This window comes from Penaeus monodon, chromosome 2 (genome assembly GCF_015228065.2).
Source record: "Penaeus monodon isolate SGIC_2016 chromosome 2, NSTDA_Pmon_1, whole genome shotgun sequence".
NCBI classification, from domain to species: Eukaryota; Metazoa; Arthropoda; class Malacostraca; order Decapoda; family Penaeidae; genus Penaeus; species Penaeus monodon.
In genome coordinates, this window is record NC_051387.1 from 51,409,238 (window position 1) to 51,431,737 (window position 22,500).

A 22,500-nucleotide genomic window follows, 5' to 3' on the forward strand; every position below is an offset into this window, starting at 1 on the left:
GTTTCGTGAGCCTTTGTTAAAGTGACTATCTCTGTGAATCCTGTTAACGTGGTGAAATTGCATGACTTCGTTTGACACTGTATGAAGTGACTGTTTAGTTGACCTGCCTATATTTTATGAACTAGTGATGCGGTCGCGTTGGTGTTGGTCGCCTCGCAATCTGTGTTGACTTTGCTCATCTTAAAATTTTGGTGATGACTTGGCCATCTTAGCCACGTTGCCACGAGAGAAGGGAAGGGGATAGAGAGAGAAATGAAGAGGGAGTGGGAGAGGAACAGATAGAGAGGGAGGAGAAATCGAAGAAAGAAACGGTTGAATAAGACAGAGACAGAGACAGAGACAGAGACAGAGACAGAGACAGAGACAGAGACAGAGACAGAGACAGAGACAGAGACAGAGACAGAGACAGAGACAGAGAGAGACAGAGACAGAGAGAAGAAAAAGAGACAGAGGGGGGATAAGAGATGGATAGGTAGTGAGAGAGGAAAAGAGATAGAAGGACAGTGAAAGAGAGACAAATTATGTAAAAAGTTTGTTTACAGAACAAATTAAATACCGCGCTGAAACCCGGGGAAGATACCGGAGCATTTGCCTAATATGGTCAAACATTATTATCACATGCAAAAAGAGTTGCTCTACTTCACAGTGCTTACATCAAGACTAATTTAACCTACTAGGATCTTCATATTCGTGTCGCAAACTATCTGCATAATCTGGTCAAGCTAATAGTGTATAGACTCCAGACCAGTGGTATGTATTCATTGCACCGATCATTATCCAGAATATTTTAAGGAATTGCTAACAAATTCATAATCTAGAGTTTTGTATACATATACATATGTATATTCAGACTTTATATACAGTGTTTCATGTAATCTTAACTGTATGTTGATCATTAGTTCACATCATGGGGGAATTGTGTTTTGCATTCTCAAAGAATTAGTGAATAATCACTGCTCTAAACTCTGAAATATAATTCGGTTAGAATGATGTTAGATTCCGCGCTGTGTCACTTCCAAGTATAAGGAATTAATCTCTTTCGTCGAACTGCTGTTACTTTGGTATCTGTTACCACAATACACTTATCTTTGTTTCGTGCAGTTGGAGGTGTTATCTTGCATGGCTTGTGGTGGAGGAGCTAGTGTTCTGGAGGTTATTTGGGAAGATGCTGTTATAGAGGATGAGAGAAACGAGTGAGGGTGAGAGTGAGAGAGAGAGTGAGAGAGGGGGGAGGGAAAGGAAGAGAAAGAGAAAAGAGAAAGGCGGTGGGAGAGGGAGCAAGAGGTGGAGGGGGAGAGGAAGAGGGAAAGAGGGAGAGAAAGGAGTCGGTGGTGGCGACAGTTACGGCTCCTTTGTTTATTCAGACCAGGATACTGACGTTTTAAGTTCCTTTAGTGAACAGAACGTTTTATCTCGTCTATTTTTATGTCTTTTTCTGTCATTGTCATGGTGTTTTTATTTTGTCATTGTGCTCCGTTTATCATAAACTCTTCCGTCATGATTTATCTAATTTTACGTATACTTACTTGTGTTAGTTGTTTTGTTTTTGTCTACTTTATTTTTTTCTTTATTACCTTCTCCGTCTTTTATTCATTTCCTAGCATTTATCCTGTATGTTTACTCGTCTCAGCCTTTCGTGGAATCCCATGTCAAGCGTAATGTACATTGCGCTTCAAAGTAACTATGACTTTTCCTGTGTGGTGCGTGTGTGCGTGTGCGTGTGCGTGCGTGTGTGCGTGTGCGCGTGTGCGTGTGGGTTGTGTGTGTGTTGTGTGTGGTGTTGTGATGTGTTGTGTGTGTATGTGTGTGTTGTGTGTGTTGTGTGTGTGTGTGTGTGTGTGTGTGTGTGTGTGTTGTGTGTGGGTGCTGTGTTGATTGTTGTGGGTATGGGTGTGTGTGTTGTTTTGTGTTTTTTTTTTGTGTGTTGTTGGCTGTTTGGTGTGTGTGTAGTGTGTAGTGTTGGGCTGGTGTGGCGGTGCTGGAATGAATGGGATGCTGGTGTTTGATGAGTTTGGCTTATGATAAGTAAATGACGAGCAGGGAGGAGGAGGGGACTGGGGGGACACAGCGCCTATGTGTGCCAGTCGAGGTCGCTGCGGACGCCGTGACGTAGTGCCTGGGTGCCTGGGGTCGCCGCTCGTAAAGTTGTCTAATAAAGCTTCAGTCGTAGGAAGGAAGGGGGCGAGGGGGGATATAAAGAGATGGAGAAGGGAAGAAGAGGCAGACAGTACGAGGTTTCGAGCGACAAATAAGGGAAGGGAAAGAAGATAGATGAAGAAGAGTAAAGGAGATACGAGAGAAGTGAGAAGGCCGAGAACATGCATGACTGTATCTCGGGAAAGCTGATATGTCGTGGGTGGGCCACGTGGTGGTGTGATGCGGGCGGTCGGGCGGGCGGGCGGATGGAGGGCCCATGTGGCGGTCGGGCGGCGCTGAGTCACTCGCTAGGGACGCGGGTCTCCCGTCTTCGCGGCCGTGATCTCGGGGCGTCGGTGGGCAGGCAGGAGCTCGCCCATACAGTCTCTTCGAGTCTGTGTATCACTGCCTCTCTCTCTCTTCCCTCCTCCCTCTTTCATTCTTTTTTCCTTTTTCTTTAATTCTTCTTCCCTCTCTACCTCCCATTCTACTTCTCTCTCTCCTTCTCACCCATCCTATCACCATCTCAATTTCTTTTCATTTCTCTCCCCCCCCCCTCCCCGTCCGCACGCAATATTGCTTTCTCTTACATCCCATTGAGATGTGCAGTGACGTAAACGACGGTCAGGTCATTTCCACGCGTCGCACGTAACTTTGGCCGCGGGGATGAAACGTCGTGTTACCCGTAATTGCAATGTCTGCAGTTGCAGCCGTGAGGTGAGACTGCTTGGATTGCGGGGCGTTTCTGAGCGCGGATCTACGGGCGGGGGAGGGGGGATGATGGGGGGAGAGACGCGTTTAGGGGATTACAGTGAGAGGTTTTACTGCGATTACGATTATGCTGTGTACTATAAGTTATGCACCCTACTTATACTTACGTAACATATGCTATGCGTTTGGAATAAAAGAATTTGATTATTTGATTTCAAATATATACTATATAGTATGAGATTTATTATATTTACTATTATATATTATGTACCATTACACTGTGTATTATGAGTGGAGTTATGTTGTATTATATGCAGTAAGACAGGGGAGGGGAGGGGAGGGATAAGGAGGTCTTGTGGTGGTCTTGGGTGGGTTCTGGTCACCCTCAAAAGGGGCGGGGTTGTGCACTTCCTATTTTGGATTCCAAGATGCATTCGAATTCGGTCTTTCTTAATCGTAAGCTTGGGCGTAGTTTACAGCATGTTCCTGTGTAAAGCGAAGCCCGTTTCTGTATACATACTTATTATGTAGAATTCACTTTTCGAGTACTATTGGTAAGATATATGTATAAATATATAGAGATTGATCATCTGACAAAAATAATCAGAAAACGCCGACATCCCATTTGCCTCTTTCTAATTAGATTTGGATGAATTATGACCCCCTGGGGATTGCCAGACAGTCAGGCAGACACAGACAGACAGACTGACTGACTGACTGACGGTCGCCCCCGTGTAAAGCAGCGAGAGCGACTAAGCATGGGTGACGGGGCGAGCCGGCTGGACCAGGCAGGGTGTGTTGGCCAATACGGTGGTGATGTCAGACACGGAGAGAGAACTTTTTTCCTTATCTTGTGGCTTCATTTTGTTTCTTTTGACATCAGCTCTGGCGGTGAGGGATGTCTGTCTGTGCATCTCTCTCTCCTTTCTTCTCTTCTTTCTTTTTCTTTTCTCTTGTCTCCCTTCTCTCTCACACCCTCCTCTCTCCCCCTTTTCCATCCCTTTCCCCCTCCCCCTGCCTCCCCATCCCTTCTCCCTAGTGCTTCCGTCTCTCTCCTACTCATTCGTCGCCCTGTTTTTCTTCAGAAGGAACAGCGCTGATAATGAGAAAAATGGGTGGATGAGGAGAAGGATGAGGGTTATGAAGAGGATTATAGACATATAACGGTCAAGAAGATGATGTAATATGCAAATGTGGGTGACAGTGAAGATGGAAATGGTATCAATAACGGTGAGGAGGACAGTGATGAGGACTAAGTTGATGTAGACTAGACAACGTCTCAGCTGGCCTAGGGGCACCGTGAGGCCGCATCACTCCCGTCAGAAAGTTATCCACACCATACTTTCACTATCCGCCACAGCCTCTTACACCCGTCTCCATCCTCACGTATACAAGTCCCTTTCTCTTGTTTACCCACCCTTTCTTCTCCTTGACATCCTCTCTTTTCTAGCCTTTGCCCCCCTCTTCTCCTTTTTTCTTTCCTCCCTTTGTCTTCCTTCCATTCCTCTGCAACCTCCCTTCTTTCCACCATCCCCCCCTTCTCTCCCTCTCCAACCTCCATTTTTTCTCTTACCTTCCCTGTCTCCCTACTTCCACCCCCCCCCTCCCGCTTTTTCTTCGTCTGTGGACTTCATTGTATTTATAATTTGCTTATTTTGATTGCCTTTTAATTGTTTCATTTATTTTTATTTGTTTTAAGACTTTTTTTTGCACATATTTGTGCGTTTTCTTGCGTGTCTTATCTTCTTTCCCTCCCATTTATCGTGGTCGCTATCCGGCCCACCTGTTTTATCATTATTCGCACCACGATCCTTCTTTTTCATCTCGGCTTCGTGTGGTTCAGTTTGTGCTAGCCACTAATTAGATTTTTCCTCTCTTGCACGTTGGTACTGTCTTGTCGAGACCCGCACGATTTCATTTATTTACTCTTTCATGGTTGTTTTTGTGAAGTGGTGGTGGTGGGGGGGGGGGGGCATTATTCCTCTGCATATCTCGGTCCGGAGAGAGACATTAGTATACATGAGCCAACTCGCTTCATGACGTTTGTGTTCGCCCCAGGTGGGATTTCATACACACACACACTCTCTCTCTCTCTCTCTCCCCCCCCCCTCTCTCTCTCTCTCTCTCTCTCTCTCTCTCTCTCTCTTTTTCTCTTTTTCTCTTTCTCTCTCGATTTTCTCTTTCTCTCCTTTTCTCCCTCTCCTTTTCTCCCACTCCTTTTCTCCCTCTCCTTTTCTCCCTCTCCTTTTCTCTCTCTCCTTCTCTCTCTCTCTCCTTCTCTCTCTCTCTCTCTCTCTCTCTCTCTCTCTCTCTCTCTCTCTCTCTCTCTCTCTCTCTCTCTCTCTCTCTCTCTCTCTCTCTCTGTGTCTCTCTCTCTCTCTGTCTCTCTCTCTCTCTCTCTCTCTCTCTCTCTCTCTCTCTCTCTCTCTCTCTCTCTCTCTCCTCTCTTCTCTTCTCTCTCTCTCTCTCTCTCTCTCTCTCTCTCTCTCCGCACGCGATCAATCTCCTAATCGCAAATACGAAGTGCATCGAGTCAAGTATTTGGGTTCCGGACTAGTGTCCCCAAGCAGACATGATTCGTATTTTCCTTTTTCCGTTCTTGTTCCGTGTTCCTCTTTTCATTGTTACCTTGTTTCTGTCATTTTCTCTTTCCTTTTCATTATCATTTCTTTCAGACGCTTTTCTTGTCTTGCCACACTTCATGGGCCTTGTTATCGTTGGTCATGTATGTGTCCGCGTTCAGGCTCTAATCCGCACAACAATGACCCAGTCCCTTATCGGCATGTCTGTGCATCTGTATTTAGACGTCATTAAAGCGACCTGAATTCACAAGTGTGTTTTAGAATGGTTGCTGTGACGACAAGACGGGGAAGGGAGGTGGGACAGGCTGGACAACTACCCCTCTTGCCCCTCCCCCTCCGTCTTACTTACCACCACCACCTCCTCCATCCTACTTACCGCCACTTCCATCCTCCCCCCTCCCCTCCTGGGTTCACCCCTCCCCTCCAGTCTCCATTCACCTCTCTCCATCCTCCTCCATTCTTCACCCTCCTTCCATCCCCCTGACCTCTCTTACCGTGCTCCGTATTTGTATTATCTGTGGCTCTGGACCTAGCATGTTATATCTCTCTCTCTCTCTCTCTCTCTCTCTCTCTCTCTCTCTCTCTCTCTCTCTCTCTCTCTCTCTCTCTCTCTCTCTCTCTCTCTCTCTCTCTCTCTCTCAAGTGGAAGGGGGGGGGGGTCGTGATCGTCCTTCGCCTAGGCTGTTGTCGTGCCATTGTCCCCTTCTCTGAGCAGTGTGGTCTGTCGGTTCCGTGCACGTGTTTATGTATGTCGAGAGACCCTGCTCCGGATCGTGCCGGGCATTCGTTAACAAGGGCTTTGACTTGGCGTGAAATTTAGATTTGTGTGTGCGTGTGGGTGAGACACAAATATGTAGGCACCGGTACTGTTGTGTACGCTGAACGGACACATGTATCAACACATGCACATGCACACCCACACATGTATCAACACACATGCACACGCACGCATGTATCAGCATACATGCACACGCACCCCCCCCCCCCCCACACACACACATTCACTTTCACTCTCACTCTCACTCTCACTCTCACTCTCACTCTCACTCTCACTCTCACTCTCACTCACTCTCACTCACTCACTCACTCACTCACTCACTCACGCACGCACGCACGCACGCACGCAGTCACTTACTGCCACACTCACTCACGAACATACACGCACACCGAACAAATAAGCGTAGAAAGAATGGGAGAGTAGGCTTTTACGTAAGAGAACTAAAGGCAAGTTGAAATTCATCCTGGACATGTTAAGAAGACAAGAAAGAGTGTTATTGGCGGCGTGTGGGAAGCCTTTGAATGGCTTTCTTTTTCTCGGTTTGCAAGCCTCTTTGTCTTGGAAGAATTTAAAATGATATGTGACCGTGGTATGCAATTCATTTTCGTGTTTTATCTCTCTTCTTCACGATTATTTCTATTTTTGATGCTTTCGCAAGCTTCCTTTATGATTGCTCCCTGCCGCCTAACTGCCAATACATCTCTCTCTCCCTTTATCTTCTTTCACTCACTCACTCACTCACTCACTCACTCACTCACTCACTCACTCACTCACTCACTCACTCACTCACTCCCCACCCACCCACCCACCCACCCACCCACCCACCCACCCACCCACCCACCCACCCACCCACCCCCCACCCACCAGCCCACCACCCACCCACCCACCCACCCACAGATTCGCTCGCCTACCTCCTACATCCATAGCCAGATTTTCTCCCTACTCCCATCCCCATCCCAGCTCCGACAACGAAGGGTCCCGACGCGAAGTTTCCCGGCGGCGACGAAGGGCGAGATCCGGTGTGGAGAGATAGCGGCATCCGGTGCACTTCAGCGCCGCTGACAGCCAACGCCGTCTCCCTGTGATCCTTCCCTTGCCTCTGCCCTTGTCCTGCTTGTGATCTGCTTCTGCTTATGGTCTCCTCCGCTTGTGATCTGCTCTTGCGTCTGTCGGGCTCGGTTCCGGTTTGTTTTCTGATCTCGTCTCTCTTTCTGTCTAGTCTCTCTTATCATGCCCTTTCTCACTGTTTTTTTTCCCATTCTTTCTCCTTCCTTATTTTAAAATTTCGCTGGCCTCGTCTTTGAATCCTTCTCATTCACTCTCCCTTTCCCACCTTCTCACTTTTACAAGGAGCCTTTTTGCTGTTTTTCGGGCGGGAGCCTGGTGATTCATGAATATTCCAATATTACATTAGTGTGTTGTAAACGCACGCGCACGCGCGCACACACACACACACACACACACACACACACACACACACACACACACACACACACACACACACACACACACACACACACACACACACACACACACACACACACACACACACACACACACACACACACACACAACACACACACACACACACACAACACACACACCACACACACACACCACACAATGAGAGAGAGAGAGAGAGAGAGAGAGAGAGAGAGAGAGAGAGAGAGAGAGAGAGAGAGGAGAGAGAGAGAGAGAGATGCAGATGCAGATGCCAGCAGTAACATCTCCACCGATTATTTTAGGACTGATTTTCTTCGACGAACTCGAAACAGACGCACGAGAAACAGAGGACCGGACCGCGGCGTCCAGTAAGGGGCTCGACGCAACTGACAGGAACTTCGTCAATATTATCTCTGGCATGAGCGTCTTGACAGTCATGCCAGCCTCTTTGATACATGTTTGATGGTCTGCTCTGTCGCGTGCTGTTTGGTTAATCGAGACCGGGCAAATGTTTTTATTGGTGTTCTATATGTATTTGTTTATTTATCTAATAACTTGCCGATTGATTGGCGAGCGAGGAAAATACGGTTGGAGGGCGGTAATAATGGCGATACATGTGCTCAGTTTTTTCTCTAATTTGCTTTCTCAGTATCTTGTCTGTTTCTTCCAGGCGACAAACCACTTCTCCTTTAGATATGATCCCTGAATTTCCACCCTCACTTTCCCAATATCTCTCCTGCCTCATCTTTCATCTCCCCCGCCTGCATCTCCCACTCCTCTCTTCCTCATCTCCTCTCCCATCACCCCCCCCCCACCCCCACCCCACCACCCTCACGTGTCTTACTGCTCGTTTGTCCCGATGAATCGCGGAGCCCCCCCCCCCCTACTCCTCGTGGGTTCTTTGACGGAGTCGAATGATTCGCGATTGGCGTTGTGCGTGCGAAGGAAAGAGTAGTGGCGAGTTGTGAGGTGGAAAGCCGCACGGGGATAATCAGATGTTGCTGTCTCCTTGTTCATCATTTCTGTCTCCCCTTCTCCCTCCCGACGAATGACTTCAGCGACATTGCAAATCGCGCCAGTCACGCTGGCAGACTGGCACGTCGCACTTGGAGCTCGCGAGTCTCGTGCCCCGCGGCCGCGACAACCCCGAGGCCCCGCGGGCGCCCAAATCGGAAAGGGTGTGTCCTGAAGGCTCTCTCTGGCTGCGGCCCTGGCTCGTGCTCGAGGGCATGGAATCCATGAAGGATGTGTTCTTGTAGTTTTTCATATGGTTCCTGCTAGAGGACAGTGAATTGTAGGAAGAGAGGAAACGGGAAAATAGGAGAGGGTTGAGGACTTTACCCCAGTGAGGACGCGGGCGCCGCGAACATGGCGCAACGCGTGGCTCAGCTCTTCGGGGGCGGCCGGAAGAGCTACCAGATGGTGGTCGACCCCGAGGACGAGCTCGAGTTCAGCGAGGACGAGAGCGCCGCCTTTGCCGTGCCGCCCGACCTCCCGCCGCAGGACCTGAACGCACCAGTGCTGCCCCTGCGGCGCTCGCCCCTCATGTGCGAGGAGCTGCCACAGCTCGAACCCGCGACGTCCGAGGGCACGCTCCTCCGGAAGTGGTCGGGCCGCGACCAGCGCGTGCTCGACACGCTGCACCAGATCCTGCTCACGCTCAGGAGGCACTCCGACTTCGACTACTACGCCAAGCTGGTGCCCGGCCTGGTAAGGCGCTCGCCTGCACGCGCACACACAGGCTCACAGGCTGTATGAACGGGCTATACATGTTGTATGTGTTTACGTGTTGTGCTATTTATATTATTTGATATTATGTATGTGTTTACGTGTTGTGCTATTTATATTATTTGATATTATTTTCACAAATTTTCACGGTCCCTAACAATCACACCCATACAAACACAATGCAAAATAACACAAAATATCATAAAAAAAATAAAAGCGCACACAAACACATTCACATACACACAACCCCCCCCCCTCCCCCGCCACACACATACACCTCCCCGTTCACACATGCGCATACAAACGCACAAAATAACACTTATGTACATAAATGAACAATGACATTCTTATGCAAATTCACAATCTCACACATACGTACACATAATATACATATATACATACACCCACATACATGATATAACCTCCAAAAGATGCTCGGAGACCTTCATCCCCTCCCCACACACGCACTCACCACACGCACACAGGCACGCGCACACGCCCGCACGCACCCCCCCCCCACACACACACATACCATAAACCACACTACACATACACATACCACACCACAGACATGCTCTCTCTCTCTCTCTCTCTCTCTCTCTCTCTCTCTCTCTCTCTCTCTCTCTCTCTCTCTCTCCTCTCTCTCTCTCTCTCTCTCTCTCTCCTCTCTCTCTCTCTCTCAGACACACACACACACACACACACACACACACACAACACACAACACACAACACACAACACACAACACACAACACACAACACACAACACACACACACAACACACACACACACACACACACACACACAACACACACACACACACACACACACACACACACACACACACACACACATATACACATATTGCGCGCGCGCGCGCAATTTATAAATTTTTAGTTTATGCATAAAATCCACAGCATACAGTGCCGGTGTTGGTAACAGAAAGAAAACGTATGGCGGACAACATACAGGGTGAACTTAGGAATTTTACGTGTAGGATTTTCTCTTATAGCAGCGCTTGGCCATATTCTTGCAGTGAATGCAGATTATATCGCATCTTTTTGGTGCTCAACTTATGTTTGTATCGAATTATGGTTAAGTAGATATAATATTTGAAAGCAACGATAGGTATTTTTAGATAAAATAATGTGGATATTATATATATTTTTTAAATATAAAAGTAAACCAAGATTTATCCGGCTTCGATACTAACCCTGCGATAATCAGTAAATAAAGTATTCAATTTAAAAAGCGTCGACTCAAAAATATGTAATGAACATAATTAAAAATTGACGCAGTACGATGAACATTAATTCTAGCGGAAATCATCGTTTTGCGAACGTAAATTTCCCGCGAAATAATTCTGGCGCAAATGAAAATTCTCGGAAAGGAAGGTTTGCAAAGCGTGTGCTGTGTTGTTGTCCGCCCTCGTCTCTCTCTCTCTTCTCTCTCTCTCTCTCTCTCTCTCACTCTCTTCTCTCTCTCTCACTCTCTTCTCTCTCTCTCACTCTCTTCTCTCTCTCTCACTCTCTCTCTCTCTCTCTCTCTCTCTTCTCTCTCTCTCTCTCTCTCTCTCTCTCTCTCTCTCCCTCTCTCTCTCCCTCTCTCTCTCTCTCTGTGGCTGCAGACTTTTTTTCATTTTGTTTATTAATTTATTCATTCCTTTTTTTATTTATTCCTTATTTCTTATTTTTATTTTTTTTTTATTTATTTATCTGTTGATTTATATATTCACTTATTTCAGTAATTTATTTCGTGGTTGTTGAGTCGGGGAGGGTGTATCACAGAGATTTTTTTCAATGGGGGTAGATAGAATGGGGGAGGGGGTGTTGTTGAAGAAGGGAATATACAGGTGGTTTTGGTTTTCGTCTGTCTGTGTTTGTGGGAAAATGGTGAGGGTGAGTGGGCGTGTAGGTCGGGAAGGGGGGTAGGGAGGGGAAGGAGATGGAAAAGGAAGACGAGAAGAAGTAAGAGAAGTCAAACAAATCGTTGAAAATGTCACTTACAAAAAACAACGCGGAAATCATATCGTATAGTAAGATTTTCAGCGAAAAAAAACTGAATGAAGGGAGATGACGAAAGCCAGATCGAGAAGAAAGGCGTTAGGAAAGTGGGCGGAGCGTATGTCCCGCGGGTGGGTGGGTGGCGGGGCGTAGGCGAGGGGGTGTGGGGGGATTGGTGGGGAGGGGGAAGTTGCGTATGGCCCCCTGAGTCAGCAACCGTTCCAACCGTCACTTTGTCCTCTTCTCCTTTGCCCTTCTCTTCTTTTGCTCTTCCTCCCTCGCGTTTTTTTTCTTCTACTCTTTTCTCTATTTTGTTTCGTCTATCTCTCTATCATTTTGTGTTTTTCCTTGATGTTGTTGTTTTTTTCATCTTTCTCCTTCGCCTGTTTTCTTCCTCCCTCTCGTTGGTTTTTGCCTGTCGTCTTTTTCTCTTTATCCATTTTCTCGCTTCTCGCCCCTTCATTGCTATTTTCCTCTCTTCCCTTTCTTTCATCTATTTTCTCGTTTCTGTTCCGTTCATGTTCTGCCTCCGTCTGTTTCTCTTATTTTTTCTGTATTATCTGTTCTCTTGTTTTTCCATCGTTCGCTCATTCGCCTTTGTTGTGTTCCCTGGTATTTTGTGCCCATTTTCTCGTTTCTTTTGTTTGTATTGATTATGCATATGTTTTCATTTTTCTTTCGTTAATCTTTTCGAACTTTAGCTTGTCGATATTTTTGCCCTTTGGTATCTTTACGTAATTCCTGGTAGCCTTTTGATCTAATCTGATTTACTTTTCTCTTTCGCTTTCCCGTTTGCTCTTCTCCTCCTCCTGCTCTTCTTCTTCTTCTTCTTCTTCTTCTTCTTCTTCTTCTTCTTCTTCTTCTTCTTCTTCTTCTTCTTCTTCTTCTTCTTCTTCTTCTTCTTCTTCTTCTTCTTCTTCTTCTTCTTCTTCTTCTTCTTCTCTTTCTCCCTTACCCCATCACCGCTCTCTCCCTCTTTTTTCGGTCTGCGGTTTTGCTCTCCCTCTCCATCTCTTTCTCCCATGACCTTCTCCTCTCACGCCTTCCCTTCTTCCTCCTCCTTCCCTTTCCCCTTCCCCTTCCGCTTCCCTCCTTCCCCTCCCCTTCCCCTCCCCTCCCCTCCCCTTCCTTCTTCCCCATCCCTTCCCTTTCCTCCTGCCAATTCCCCTCCCTTGTTCGTCACCAAAGCAAAAAAGAAAGCAAGAAAAAAAAAACATCCCCATTTTTATAAGCTCGTGAATGACGTTTAACGACCGTATAAACAGTCAACTGTCTTTGCTTATTGGCGTTCCATCGATCAGATTGGTTATGATTATGATTGTAAAAGATTAGACGATCTCCGAATGACGGTGATCTGTTTGTATTGTTGTTTTCTTAAAGGGAGGGACGGCTAGATAGGGCAGTAGATTTTTTCATTTTTTCATTAGGTTTCTTTTGTTTTACTTTACGAAGCTGTAACACACTCGCTTCTGATTTCGTTATTATGTCCTGTGTTCTGTCTTTAGTTTTATTTAAATTTCTTAATCATATCGAATCGTATTACCCTAGTTGTGACGTCATTAACCCACTCTAACCCCCCCACTTATGCGATCCCCCCACCTCGTCTCACCGTGGAAAAAGCTTAATTCACCTCATATTTATATATATAAATATCTTTCGACGTCACGATCGCTTAATCTGCTGACTGAAAATTCCTCCCCCTCGTCCTGGTTGTTCTTTGTGTAGCACGTTCTCAGTAGGTTCCCCTCCCCCCTTTCCCTCTTTTCACCCCCGTCTCAACTACCCCCTGTCCTTCTCTCCGCCCTCCTCTCCCTTTTATCTGGCCGCCTTTCCCCCTCTTCTTGCCTCCCTTTTCCTCATTCCCACTTCCCCCTCCCCACTTCCCCATCTTCTATTTACTTCCCTGCCACTCTTTTCCCTCACTTCTCTCTCTTAGCCCCCCCCCCCTTCTCCCTCTTCCCTCGTTTTCCTTTTCCCCAAAAAGTCTTTACCCTTCTTTCCCCTCTTCCCCCGTTCTTTCAAGGATTAGGTTATATATATATTTATGTATATATATGTACATATATATGTATATATATGTATATTCATATATATATGTATATTTATATATATATGTATATTTATATATATATGTATATTTATATATATATGTATATTTATATATATATGTATATTTATATATATATGTATATTTATATATATATATGTATATGTATATATATATGTATGTATATTTATATATATATGTATATATATGTATTATGTGTATATATATGTATGTATGTGTATATATGTATGTATGTATGTGTATATATGTATGTATGTATTGTATATATGTATGTATGTATGTATGTATATATATGTATGTAGTATAATATGTATGTATGTATGTGTATATATGTGTATGTATGTATGTATATATATGTATGTATGTATATATGTATATACATATGTATGTATGTATATATGTATATACATATGTATGTATGTATATATGTATATTGAGAGAGAGAGAGAGAGAGAGAGAGAGAGAGAGAGAGAGAGAGAGAGAGAGAGAGAGAGAGAGAGAGAGAGAGAGAGAGAGAGAGAGAGAGAGAGAATATAAATGAACCCATTTAGTTAATGGATGTACATATGCTATAGATGCACATCGGAACATGAGCGAAGGTGAGATAGGGGAGGAAGAAAATGGATGGAAGATGGGGGCGAATAGTGATGATAATGGTAATCATATAATTGAGAATGATAATTAACTTAACTGTAATGATAATAGCGTAGTAGTAATGATAAGGATGATGACTGATAACAACAGCCACAACAAGCTAATAACGACCGTGATAGAGATGGCTTGAGGTTTGCAGACGGGTAGTCCTCGCCGATCACGTTGAGCTGACTAAAGGATTCGCGCGAGGTTTATTTACCGTTTTTACTATTGTCTTTTTTTTCGTCTTTTTCGTGTCCTATTGTATTTTTTTTTTTTAATCAATGTTTTTTCCCGTGAAAAAGGTGGGGGGGGGGGTGACTGAGTTTCCCCCCCTTCCTTCCTTTTTTTTTTTTTTTTCCATTTCCCTTTTCTATCGCTTGGTTTTTCACACGAGAAGGGGGTGGGGGTAGAGGTGCCTGTGTTTCTCGACGCGAATGTTGCGGAGCCTCGTCGCTAATTAGCAACTTCCTCGTCCGGAAACTGAAAGACCTGTTTCGGAGGGCAGGTGGGGTTGCGGTGGGGGGCGGGGAGGAGGGGGAGGGAATGGGAGAGGGGGAGCCTTAGTGGAGGCTTTTTTAAGGGGGGAAGGCTAGAGAAGCGAGATTTGAAGTCGTTGTTCGTCTGCAAAGTATTCTGGGACGTAAAGACGGAAAATATACATACAGAGACAGACCGTTAACGAGTGAGAATATGTATTTATATAAGTATGTACATGTTTGTATATATGAGTACATGTAAAGTTTTCGTCATTTATGCTTTCCAGTTGCACAGTCATCTGATAACATATTTGATACCATGTAAAGATTTACAATAGATAGGGGCCAGTCAGCAGGTGGTGTCAGCTGTCATGGCGCAACTGTGTTACGGGATGTTGCAGAAATAACATAGCTGTGGTTAAGAGATAGGCAGACACTGATAAGTGATTCAGCTGTGCATTGCATAACGTCACAAATGGGAGAGAGAAACGGGAGATGTAAGAATCGATGATAAACGTGGGAGTGATGGATAGATTGATGACTAAGGATGGCTCGTAGTTGAAATGAATGGATGTTTTAGGATGAATGAGTGCTCTTTTGTGCTCCGTGATGTTGCATAGTAGCGGGGGTAGGTGGGGGGGGGAGTGATGTAGGGGGAGAACGCGTTTTAGGGTTAATGCTAAGTCTGTTACTTTTCCATGTTTGGTTCTTGTCGGATTCTTTACTTGCAATTTTGCTTTTGTACGATACCCTGTGTCACTGTATTTATATGTTTATCTAGCTAACTACCTACCAACCTACCTACCTACCTATCTGTACCACAGTCTCTTCACACCTAAAGGAATAATGGAAATTAAAAGAAAAATGAAAGAAGGAAAGACAGGAAATGGAAACAAAATGATGAAATAAAAGCGAGTGAAAGAAAAAAATACTATGGGAACGGGTAATTTTAACTAAACAACAATAGAATGAATAACAACAACAAAAAACAACAACAAAAAAAATCCGGATGACAACATAACCGGGGGCGATGTTATGTGACTTGCGAGGCCAGGTGAACGTCGTAATCCCATGACCGCGTAGACGGTCCCACACGTGATCCTCTCAGGGAGCGAGGAATACTAATCAGCTGATCTGGCGAGACGAAGGAGAGGGATGCTGGGTTGAAGATTGTTTTTCTTTGATTTTGTCGTTTTTTTTTCTTCGTTTTTTTATTGTTAATTTAGGGCTTTAGGGGATGTTCATCAGCTGATCTGGCGAGAAGAAAGAGGATGCTGAGTTGGAGATTATTATTTTTCTTCTTTTTTATTATATTAGGCCTTGGGGGATACTAAAAGCTCATGTGGTGGAGAGGGGAGGGCCAGAGGGGGAGTTACAGAGTTGGGTCTTGTTATTTTTGCTTTTATTGTATTATTTAAACCAGGGAGATGCTTGCAGTTTGTTCTTCATTATTGTTTTGTATGATTTTAGATCCAGGAAAAAGGTGTGTGGGATGTGTTTTCCCCTTTGCTTGTTTATATTATTTGGGGGAAAGTTAGTTACTCGGCTTGTATTTTTTTGTTGGTTTATTATGTTAAGAACTTGTTTTAGTTTCATTTTATTTTATTTTAGGAACAGAACATGGAGGTGTAGTTATTTTTCTCTATTCTATTGTGTGCAAAGGTTCGTTTTCTTTTATGTTTTTTTTATCTTGATTATGTTAGATGGATATTTTAGTACATCTTGCAGGAACGAGGACTGTTTTGGTTAATGTTCAAGATGGTATTCCCAGTGGGCGTTAGTATTTTCTGCATTACTTTCTTCTCGCCACATAAGTATCCCCCTCCAAACACGAAAAGAACAATAAGGGAGGAGAGGGAGAAGGAGGGAGGGAGAGGGAAAGGGAGAGGGAGAGGGAGGGGGAGGGGGAGGGGGAGGGAGGGAGGAAAATTGGGGTGGAGTGTCTGTCAATACGAGCTAGTGATGATTTTTTAATGCAAGCACACACACACACACACACACACACACACACACACACACACACACACACACACACACACACACACACACACACACACACACACACACACACACACACACACAAATCTGCATGACATTCTTTAGGGCGAAGCTATCTCTTGGGGAAGGGGAGAGAGATTGCAAGCATAGCCTACAGGGAGTATAGCTTATAGGAGGCTCCCTCCCCGTGCCCATCACCTGTTGAGTGCGTGGTTGGGCGGAGGAGAGAAAGGAGGAGAGGGAGGGTGGGTGGTAACATGAGGGAGGAGGGGCGGAGAGGAAGGTGTTGGGGGGACACTTACCTCCTCTCCCTCCCTCCCTTCCCCACTGCTCTCCTCGCACACCACATACATACACACACACACCCCTCGTCACCCCACCCACCGTTCCCCCTCTCTCTTCCCACTAGTCACCCCACCCACCTACCCACCCGCCCACCCAGCCTTTGCCCAGCCCCGCCCAGCAACCCCCCGCCCAGCAACCCCCCGCCCCACCTTTCGCACAGCCACCACCTCCGCCCGGCACTTTTGAACCAACGTTCGTCCCGAGCATACGGGCCGCCGTTAGTAGCGCGTGCGCGTGCGTAGGGCAAGTGTGTGTCTCGTGGAGTGTGTAGTGTTGTGGCGATAGACTGCCGTTGGTGGGAAGGTTCAGGAGGAGGAGGAAGCAGAAGAGGACTTGGTGATATTTGATAAGAGAGAGATGGAGGCGACGCGAAAGAGGAGTAAAAAATTTGAGACGTTACGAATTTTGAGTGAGAAGCGAGTGACTCTGTGCAGAGGTCCCGCGGGGTTGCTCTTTGCAATCTGATGGGGTTCCATTGGAAATGATTCCTGTAGCTGGGGTGGATAGATTTATCGTACGCTCATCTTTCACGTGTGTCCGTTTATGATACGTTAATTGAAATGAGTAACTTAGATAATAGATTAGAAATGTTCAGTTCGACCGAGTTGACAAAAAGTGAAGCATGCATTTTAGACGGTAAGGGGGGGGGTGTTGTGGACCTCTGAACTCAGGACTTTGCAGCTGTCCTTCCTCCTAACCGTCGCCTCCAGGACTCCCTCGCGCTCTTTCGGTTCCCGGTGACTCACGCTCGCCAGCGGACTCCTAGATCCTGTTACCCCTCCCCTTCCCCCTCCTGCCCTCCCCTCCCACGTCCCTTCTTCGCTTCCTCCCTCCCCGCTAACGCTGCCGTAGTCGTGCTGCGGCAACACGTCCGTTCGTCGCCTGTTCTCTTCGCTGCTGACGTCGTTTTTTCCCCTCCAGGATTTTCAGGAATAATTTTGAACGCATCGCAAACCTCTCAAGATGGTGCAGTTGGTAAGAGACGTCAGTTTTTTTCTTCTCTCTGTCTATAATATTGTAGTTTTTGATTAGGAAATTTTGAAATTCACCGAGAAAGCGTGAGAGAGAGAGAGAGAGAGAGAGAGAGAGAGAGAGAGAGAGAGAGAGAGAGAGAGAGAGAGAGAGAGAGAGAGAGAGTGTGTGTGTGTGTGTGTGTGTGTGTGCGTGTCAGTCAGTCAGTCAGTCAGTCAGTCAGTCAGTCAGTCAGTCAGTCAGTCAGACAGACGAACAGAGACAGGGTGGTGTAATTACCTATGAGCCAGTGAAGTGCAAACAATGAGCACAAAGGTATGGAGATGCAGGTGGCCCTGTCCTGGATATGGTCGAGTGGCGCCTACGCAAGGCTCACGCACTCGAGGCGTTCCCAGGCTAACCTCTTGCAATCTAGATATCCACCAACTGTGTGATTGGGAGTGGGGGAGGGTTGTGTCAGACGAGGAGGCCTGCGGGAGAATATTTTGTTTATTTTTGAAATCCTTTTTGCTTGTAGTTTTTGTGATGTTTTTGGGATTAATTTTTTTTGAGCTTCTAATTATGTTTTCGTCGATATCATGAATCACGCTTATTTAGGTCTAAAGAATTTGATAGATACCAGTGGTGTCTATTTACATAACTTTGTGGGAAGACCTACCTCACTTTTAAGCTGAAGGTAGATTTTGCAGGCTCTAAATGAGTCGTCATAGCAATATTGATAAGTCACGTTTTCGTCAAGGTAGTAGCGTCAATTCGAACGGTTGCCACACATCCAGTGCTATGGTTTGTTTCGTTCCCATAAGCTGTATGATAAAATGTAGGTTCGGGATGGAAGGGGATTCTTTGCACAGGTCATTTGCCTCAGTGTGATATAAGAATATAGTCCGAATTGCTTTCAAAAGTCACGGATCCTGTTTCGTCATCAGGATAGCAAGACCAAGAACGCTACTGAATCTGGTGGAGGTTTTTGAGTTAGTCTTGGTCGTGACTGTACATCTGAGCTGGGCTTTTAGAAACACGCCTATCAGGAGCTTAGTAATTGTAGGAAGGTCACCAAAATGATTTAAACCGACTGTAGTCGAACCACAACGGACCGTGATCCCTGCTCGGGATTTGCGTGACACAGATGTAGCAGATGTTGGACAAGGAAGTGTCGTTAGACGGACGAATGAAGGAACAAGGAGCGCGTTCTGCTCCGTGGCGCAGGTATTCGTGACGGCTGCAGAGGGCGGGAACGGCTCTGTTTGTGTGTCTGTGTCTGTCTGTCTGTCTGTCTGTCTGTCTGTCTCTATGATATAAAAGCAAAAGCGTGGACGTACACAAGTATTGTCAATGCCTTCGGGGGCGGAACAGGTATTGTCACAGGAGATTCCCTCGTCTACCAGCTTTTGTTCGACACGAAGCCCCTTTCGGGATGCCGATTTTTTAAAGCATTGTTATTTTTTGGGTTACACAATCGAGAGACATTAGAAAAGGATGTAACCTCTGCCATCGCCCTTGGAAATAACCAGGGCTTTTTTCTTGGGCAATTTCATCTAGTCTGCAACATTGGTAAGCAAAGGTCGAATATCAATGTTATTGCATTTCCTTTTTGTTTTGTACGAACACATCCGTTCCCATGGCCATGCCCTATAAAGTAAAAACTAGTAATTGGAACTTATTCCCTCAAAAGATTATCACATCCACTATATTGAATTCTGGCCTTTCGGAACCAGCATTGACACATTAACAAATAACTTCTGCATGAAATACCCGGCTTTTTCTTGGATTCATCAGTCTGAACAGGTAGAAAGGTCGAACATGAGCTTCTGTGGTTGTCCAGACAACTCCTTCTCATGGGCTCACCTGCCATACGTAAAACGTGTACATCGACCTTATTGCCCTTCGATTAACATCCCTTATTTTCTTTGCTTTCACGACTGGACACTATTTAAGCCATTAGGCAAATAACTGTCTCTCCATATTTTCTGTACCCCCCCCTCCTCTAGTACTCTGTCTTGAGCTACCTCCACAGAGTTTCAGCTCCCTCTGTCCTGGCTTCCCTGACATATCTCACCTCTTTCTACTGCTCATCTCCATGCCTCCTACCCTCCCCCGCCTCTGTATTGCTGTCGTGATCACACCTCATCTCTCTCTTCTGCCTCTCCATCGTCCTCCTCAACTCCTTTCTCCTGCTCCTCATCCTGGCCGTCCTACCGTTCTCCTACTCCTTATCTCTTCTCTCCCCTCCCTCCTCCTCCTCCTCCTCCTCCTCCTCCTCCTCCTTCTCTCCTCCTCCTCCTCCTCCTCCTCTCCTACCTCTCCATACCTCCCCCTCGCCCATTCCACACTTCCCTTCCCCCCTCCCCCTCCTGGTGCTTCCCTTCATCTCACAGATGTTCCTCGCATGCTGTTTGCAGACGCCGCCGTTAGCCAGCTGTCCGCCTTGCATATGTTTTAGAAGTGTATATTTTCGCGGGTTTTGGGGAAGGCGTCGTTCGCGGTCGTGTGTTCGCGGCCGCTAACTCGTTCCGCGGAGCCTCCTGCGGGAGATACATCGATGAAGGGCGATGGTGGGGGAGGGCCTGGGGCGGGAAGAGCGGAGTCGGGTAGCTAAGCTCTTGGGCGTGTAAAGGCAGGGGTGTTTCTTTCTTTATTTATTCGGGATTCATTTGGGTATGAGAATTATTCATTTGTTTACTTTTCATGATGCATATATCTTTAGTTGTGTATGTCATTTTTTTTCTTCCGAGTATTCATAGAGGATCTATCCTCTCACTTCTCCTCTCCTCTCCCCTCCTCTCCTCTGTCCTCTCGCTTCACCTTCCGCCCCTTCCCAAGAGCATGTTGCGCCATGAAGTCAAGTGTCAAGGATAAAATCTTGACATCTTGAGTGCCCCCCTCCGGCTGAATCTGGATAATTCTTTTTCAGGATGAGCATTTACGGACGTAATATATTTGCATGAGATTTTATTACGGACAGAAAACGGTTTTTATTATTATTTTTTTAGTAACGATTTTACCCAACGGCTGGGTAATTTTGCCAGTGGTGTTCGATTGTTTGGGTTGATGGCGGTGGTGTTAGAGAGCAGAAGTTAAAGTCATACAAGTGCAATGCAGTTTAATCAGGTTCAGGGAGCGCGCATTCAGATCACACCACAGTGGTGCAGGCATAGAGGTCTTTCTGCCCTATTGATGTCACTTTCCATACTGATGTTATACAAACTCCATATTAATGTCGCATTTACACCATACTGAAGCCCACACTGGCTCATTTTAACTAATGTGTCACCTTTGTCAAACTAAATCTGTCACTCTAGTAACGCGCGTTGTGATTTAATTATGTGTTTTTATCAAAATCGTGTCTGATATGAGTTGCACCGTGCTTTCTCTCTCTCTCTCTCTCTCGCTCTCTCTCTCGCTCTCGCTCTCTCTCTCTCTCTCTCTCTCTCTCTCTCTCTCTCTCTCTCTCTCTCTTCTTCTCCCCCTCCTCCCCCCTCTCCCCTCCCCTCCTCTCCTCCTCCCCCTCTCCTCTTGTCTCCTCTCCTCCTCCTCCTCCTCCTCCTCCTCCTCCTCCTCCTCCTCCTCCTCCTCCTCCTCCTCCTCCTCCTCCTCCTCTTTTCCTTTCGTTTATCTCCTCGCACTTCTTTCTTCTCTTTCCATCCAAGAAACAAACTCATGCGTCGGAACCACAGAGAAGAAAGAAAGGAGGTTATGAGAAGTGGAGAAGCTTGAACTTAATTATTAACGGTTTTCCCTGGTGACCTTGAGGAGACGGAAATGCCTCCACTGCCCCCCCCCTCCGGCCATGCCCCCATTCCCTCTGATGTCGCACACCCCTCCCTTCCTCCCCCCCCCTCCAACTTCCCTGCCTCTCCCTCTCCCCTCTACCTCTCCCCCCCTCTTCCTTGTCCGCTTCTTCATCCTTCTCTCGTCCTGTTATTCTCGTTCACTCTATCGTAATCATGTAATCTCTTATGCTATACCTTTCCCCTTTCGTTCTCTCTGTTATTTTCATTTCTTAGATTTTAAACTAAGAGTTGGAAAACAAAAAATGAAATGAAGAGTGGAATGGAAGAGAAAGACAATCAGACTGGCATACATATATAGAATAAAGACACGAATAGAAGAAAAAGTAAGACGGCAGAAGCCAAGAGCGAAGGACAGACCTAACGAAATTAAGAGAGACAGGTAGACCGACAAAATAGAACAAGAGAAAGTGAAAGACGGACACAGGAACGAGACGAGCATGAAGACGATTTGGTCCTCGTGGGGAAAAGTGGGTCAGGAAGGACTATCCAGCAAGTCCTTCCCAGGAGGGGAGGGATGAGCGGTGTCGTGTAAGCCTCCTGCTGCTGGAAATCCTTCGTGAGGCGGGGGATGCGTCGGGAAGGATGCTGTAAGATGCGTAGGATTAGGGACGAGACATTTATTTTACTTATTTATTTATTTATTTATTTATTTATTTATTTATTTATTGTTGAGGATGTTCTTGGTTACATGTGTTAGTATTATTGTTTTAGCAAACTCATTATCATTATCAGCATTATTTTTATTTTTTAATGGCATTTTTTATCATTAGCTAATTTTTTTTATTATTATTTTGTTCATATTTATACTGCTTCCACATTCTTCCTTTATACCT

General features: G+C 45.9%; 1 protein-coding gene across 9 annotated transcripts in view; it reads left to right on the forward strand.

The window, feature by feature from the left end:
- The window catches only part of LOC119583600 (moesin/ezrin/radixin homolog 1-like), a 74,851-nt gene that overhangs the window by 35,326 nt on the left and 17,025 nt on the right, over window positions 1-22,500 (forward strand). The window contains exons 1-2 of one of the 9 annotated variants that reach the window (XM_037932242.1): window positions 17,088-17,151; window positions 17,826-17,879. The exons of 5 other annotated variants lie outside the window; for them this stretch is intronic. In XM_037932242.1, the coding sequence (XP_037788170.1) occupies window positions 17,868-17,879 (12 nt within the window). In that variant the 5' untranslated portion in view covers window positions 17,088-17,151; window positions 17,826-17,867. Of the gene's footprint in view, window positions 1-8,727; window positions 9,361-17,087; window positions 17,152-17,825; window positions 17,880-22,500 lie in introns of those variants that run through there. 3 more of the 9 variants (XM_037932205.1, XM_037932188.1, XM_037932181.1) reach the window with 3 other exon arrangements.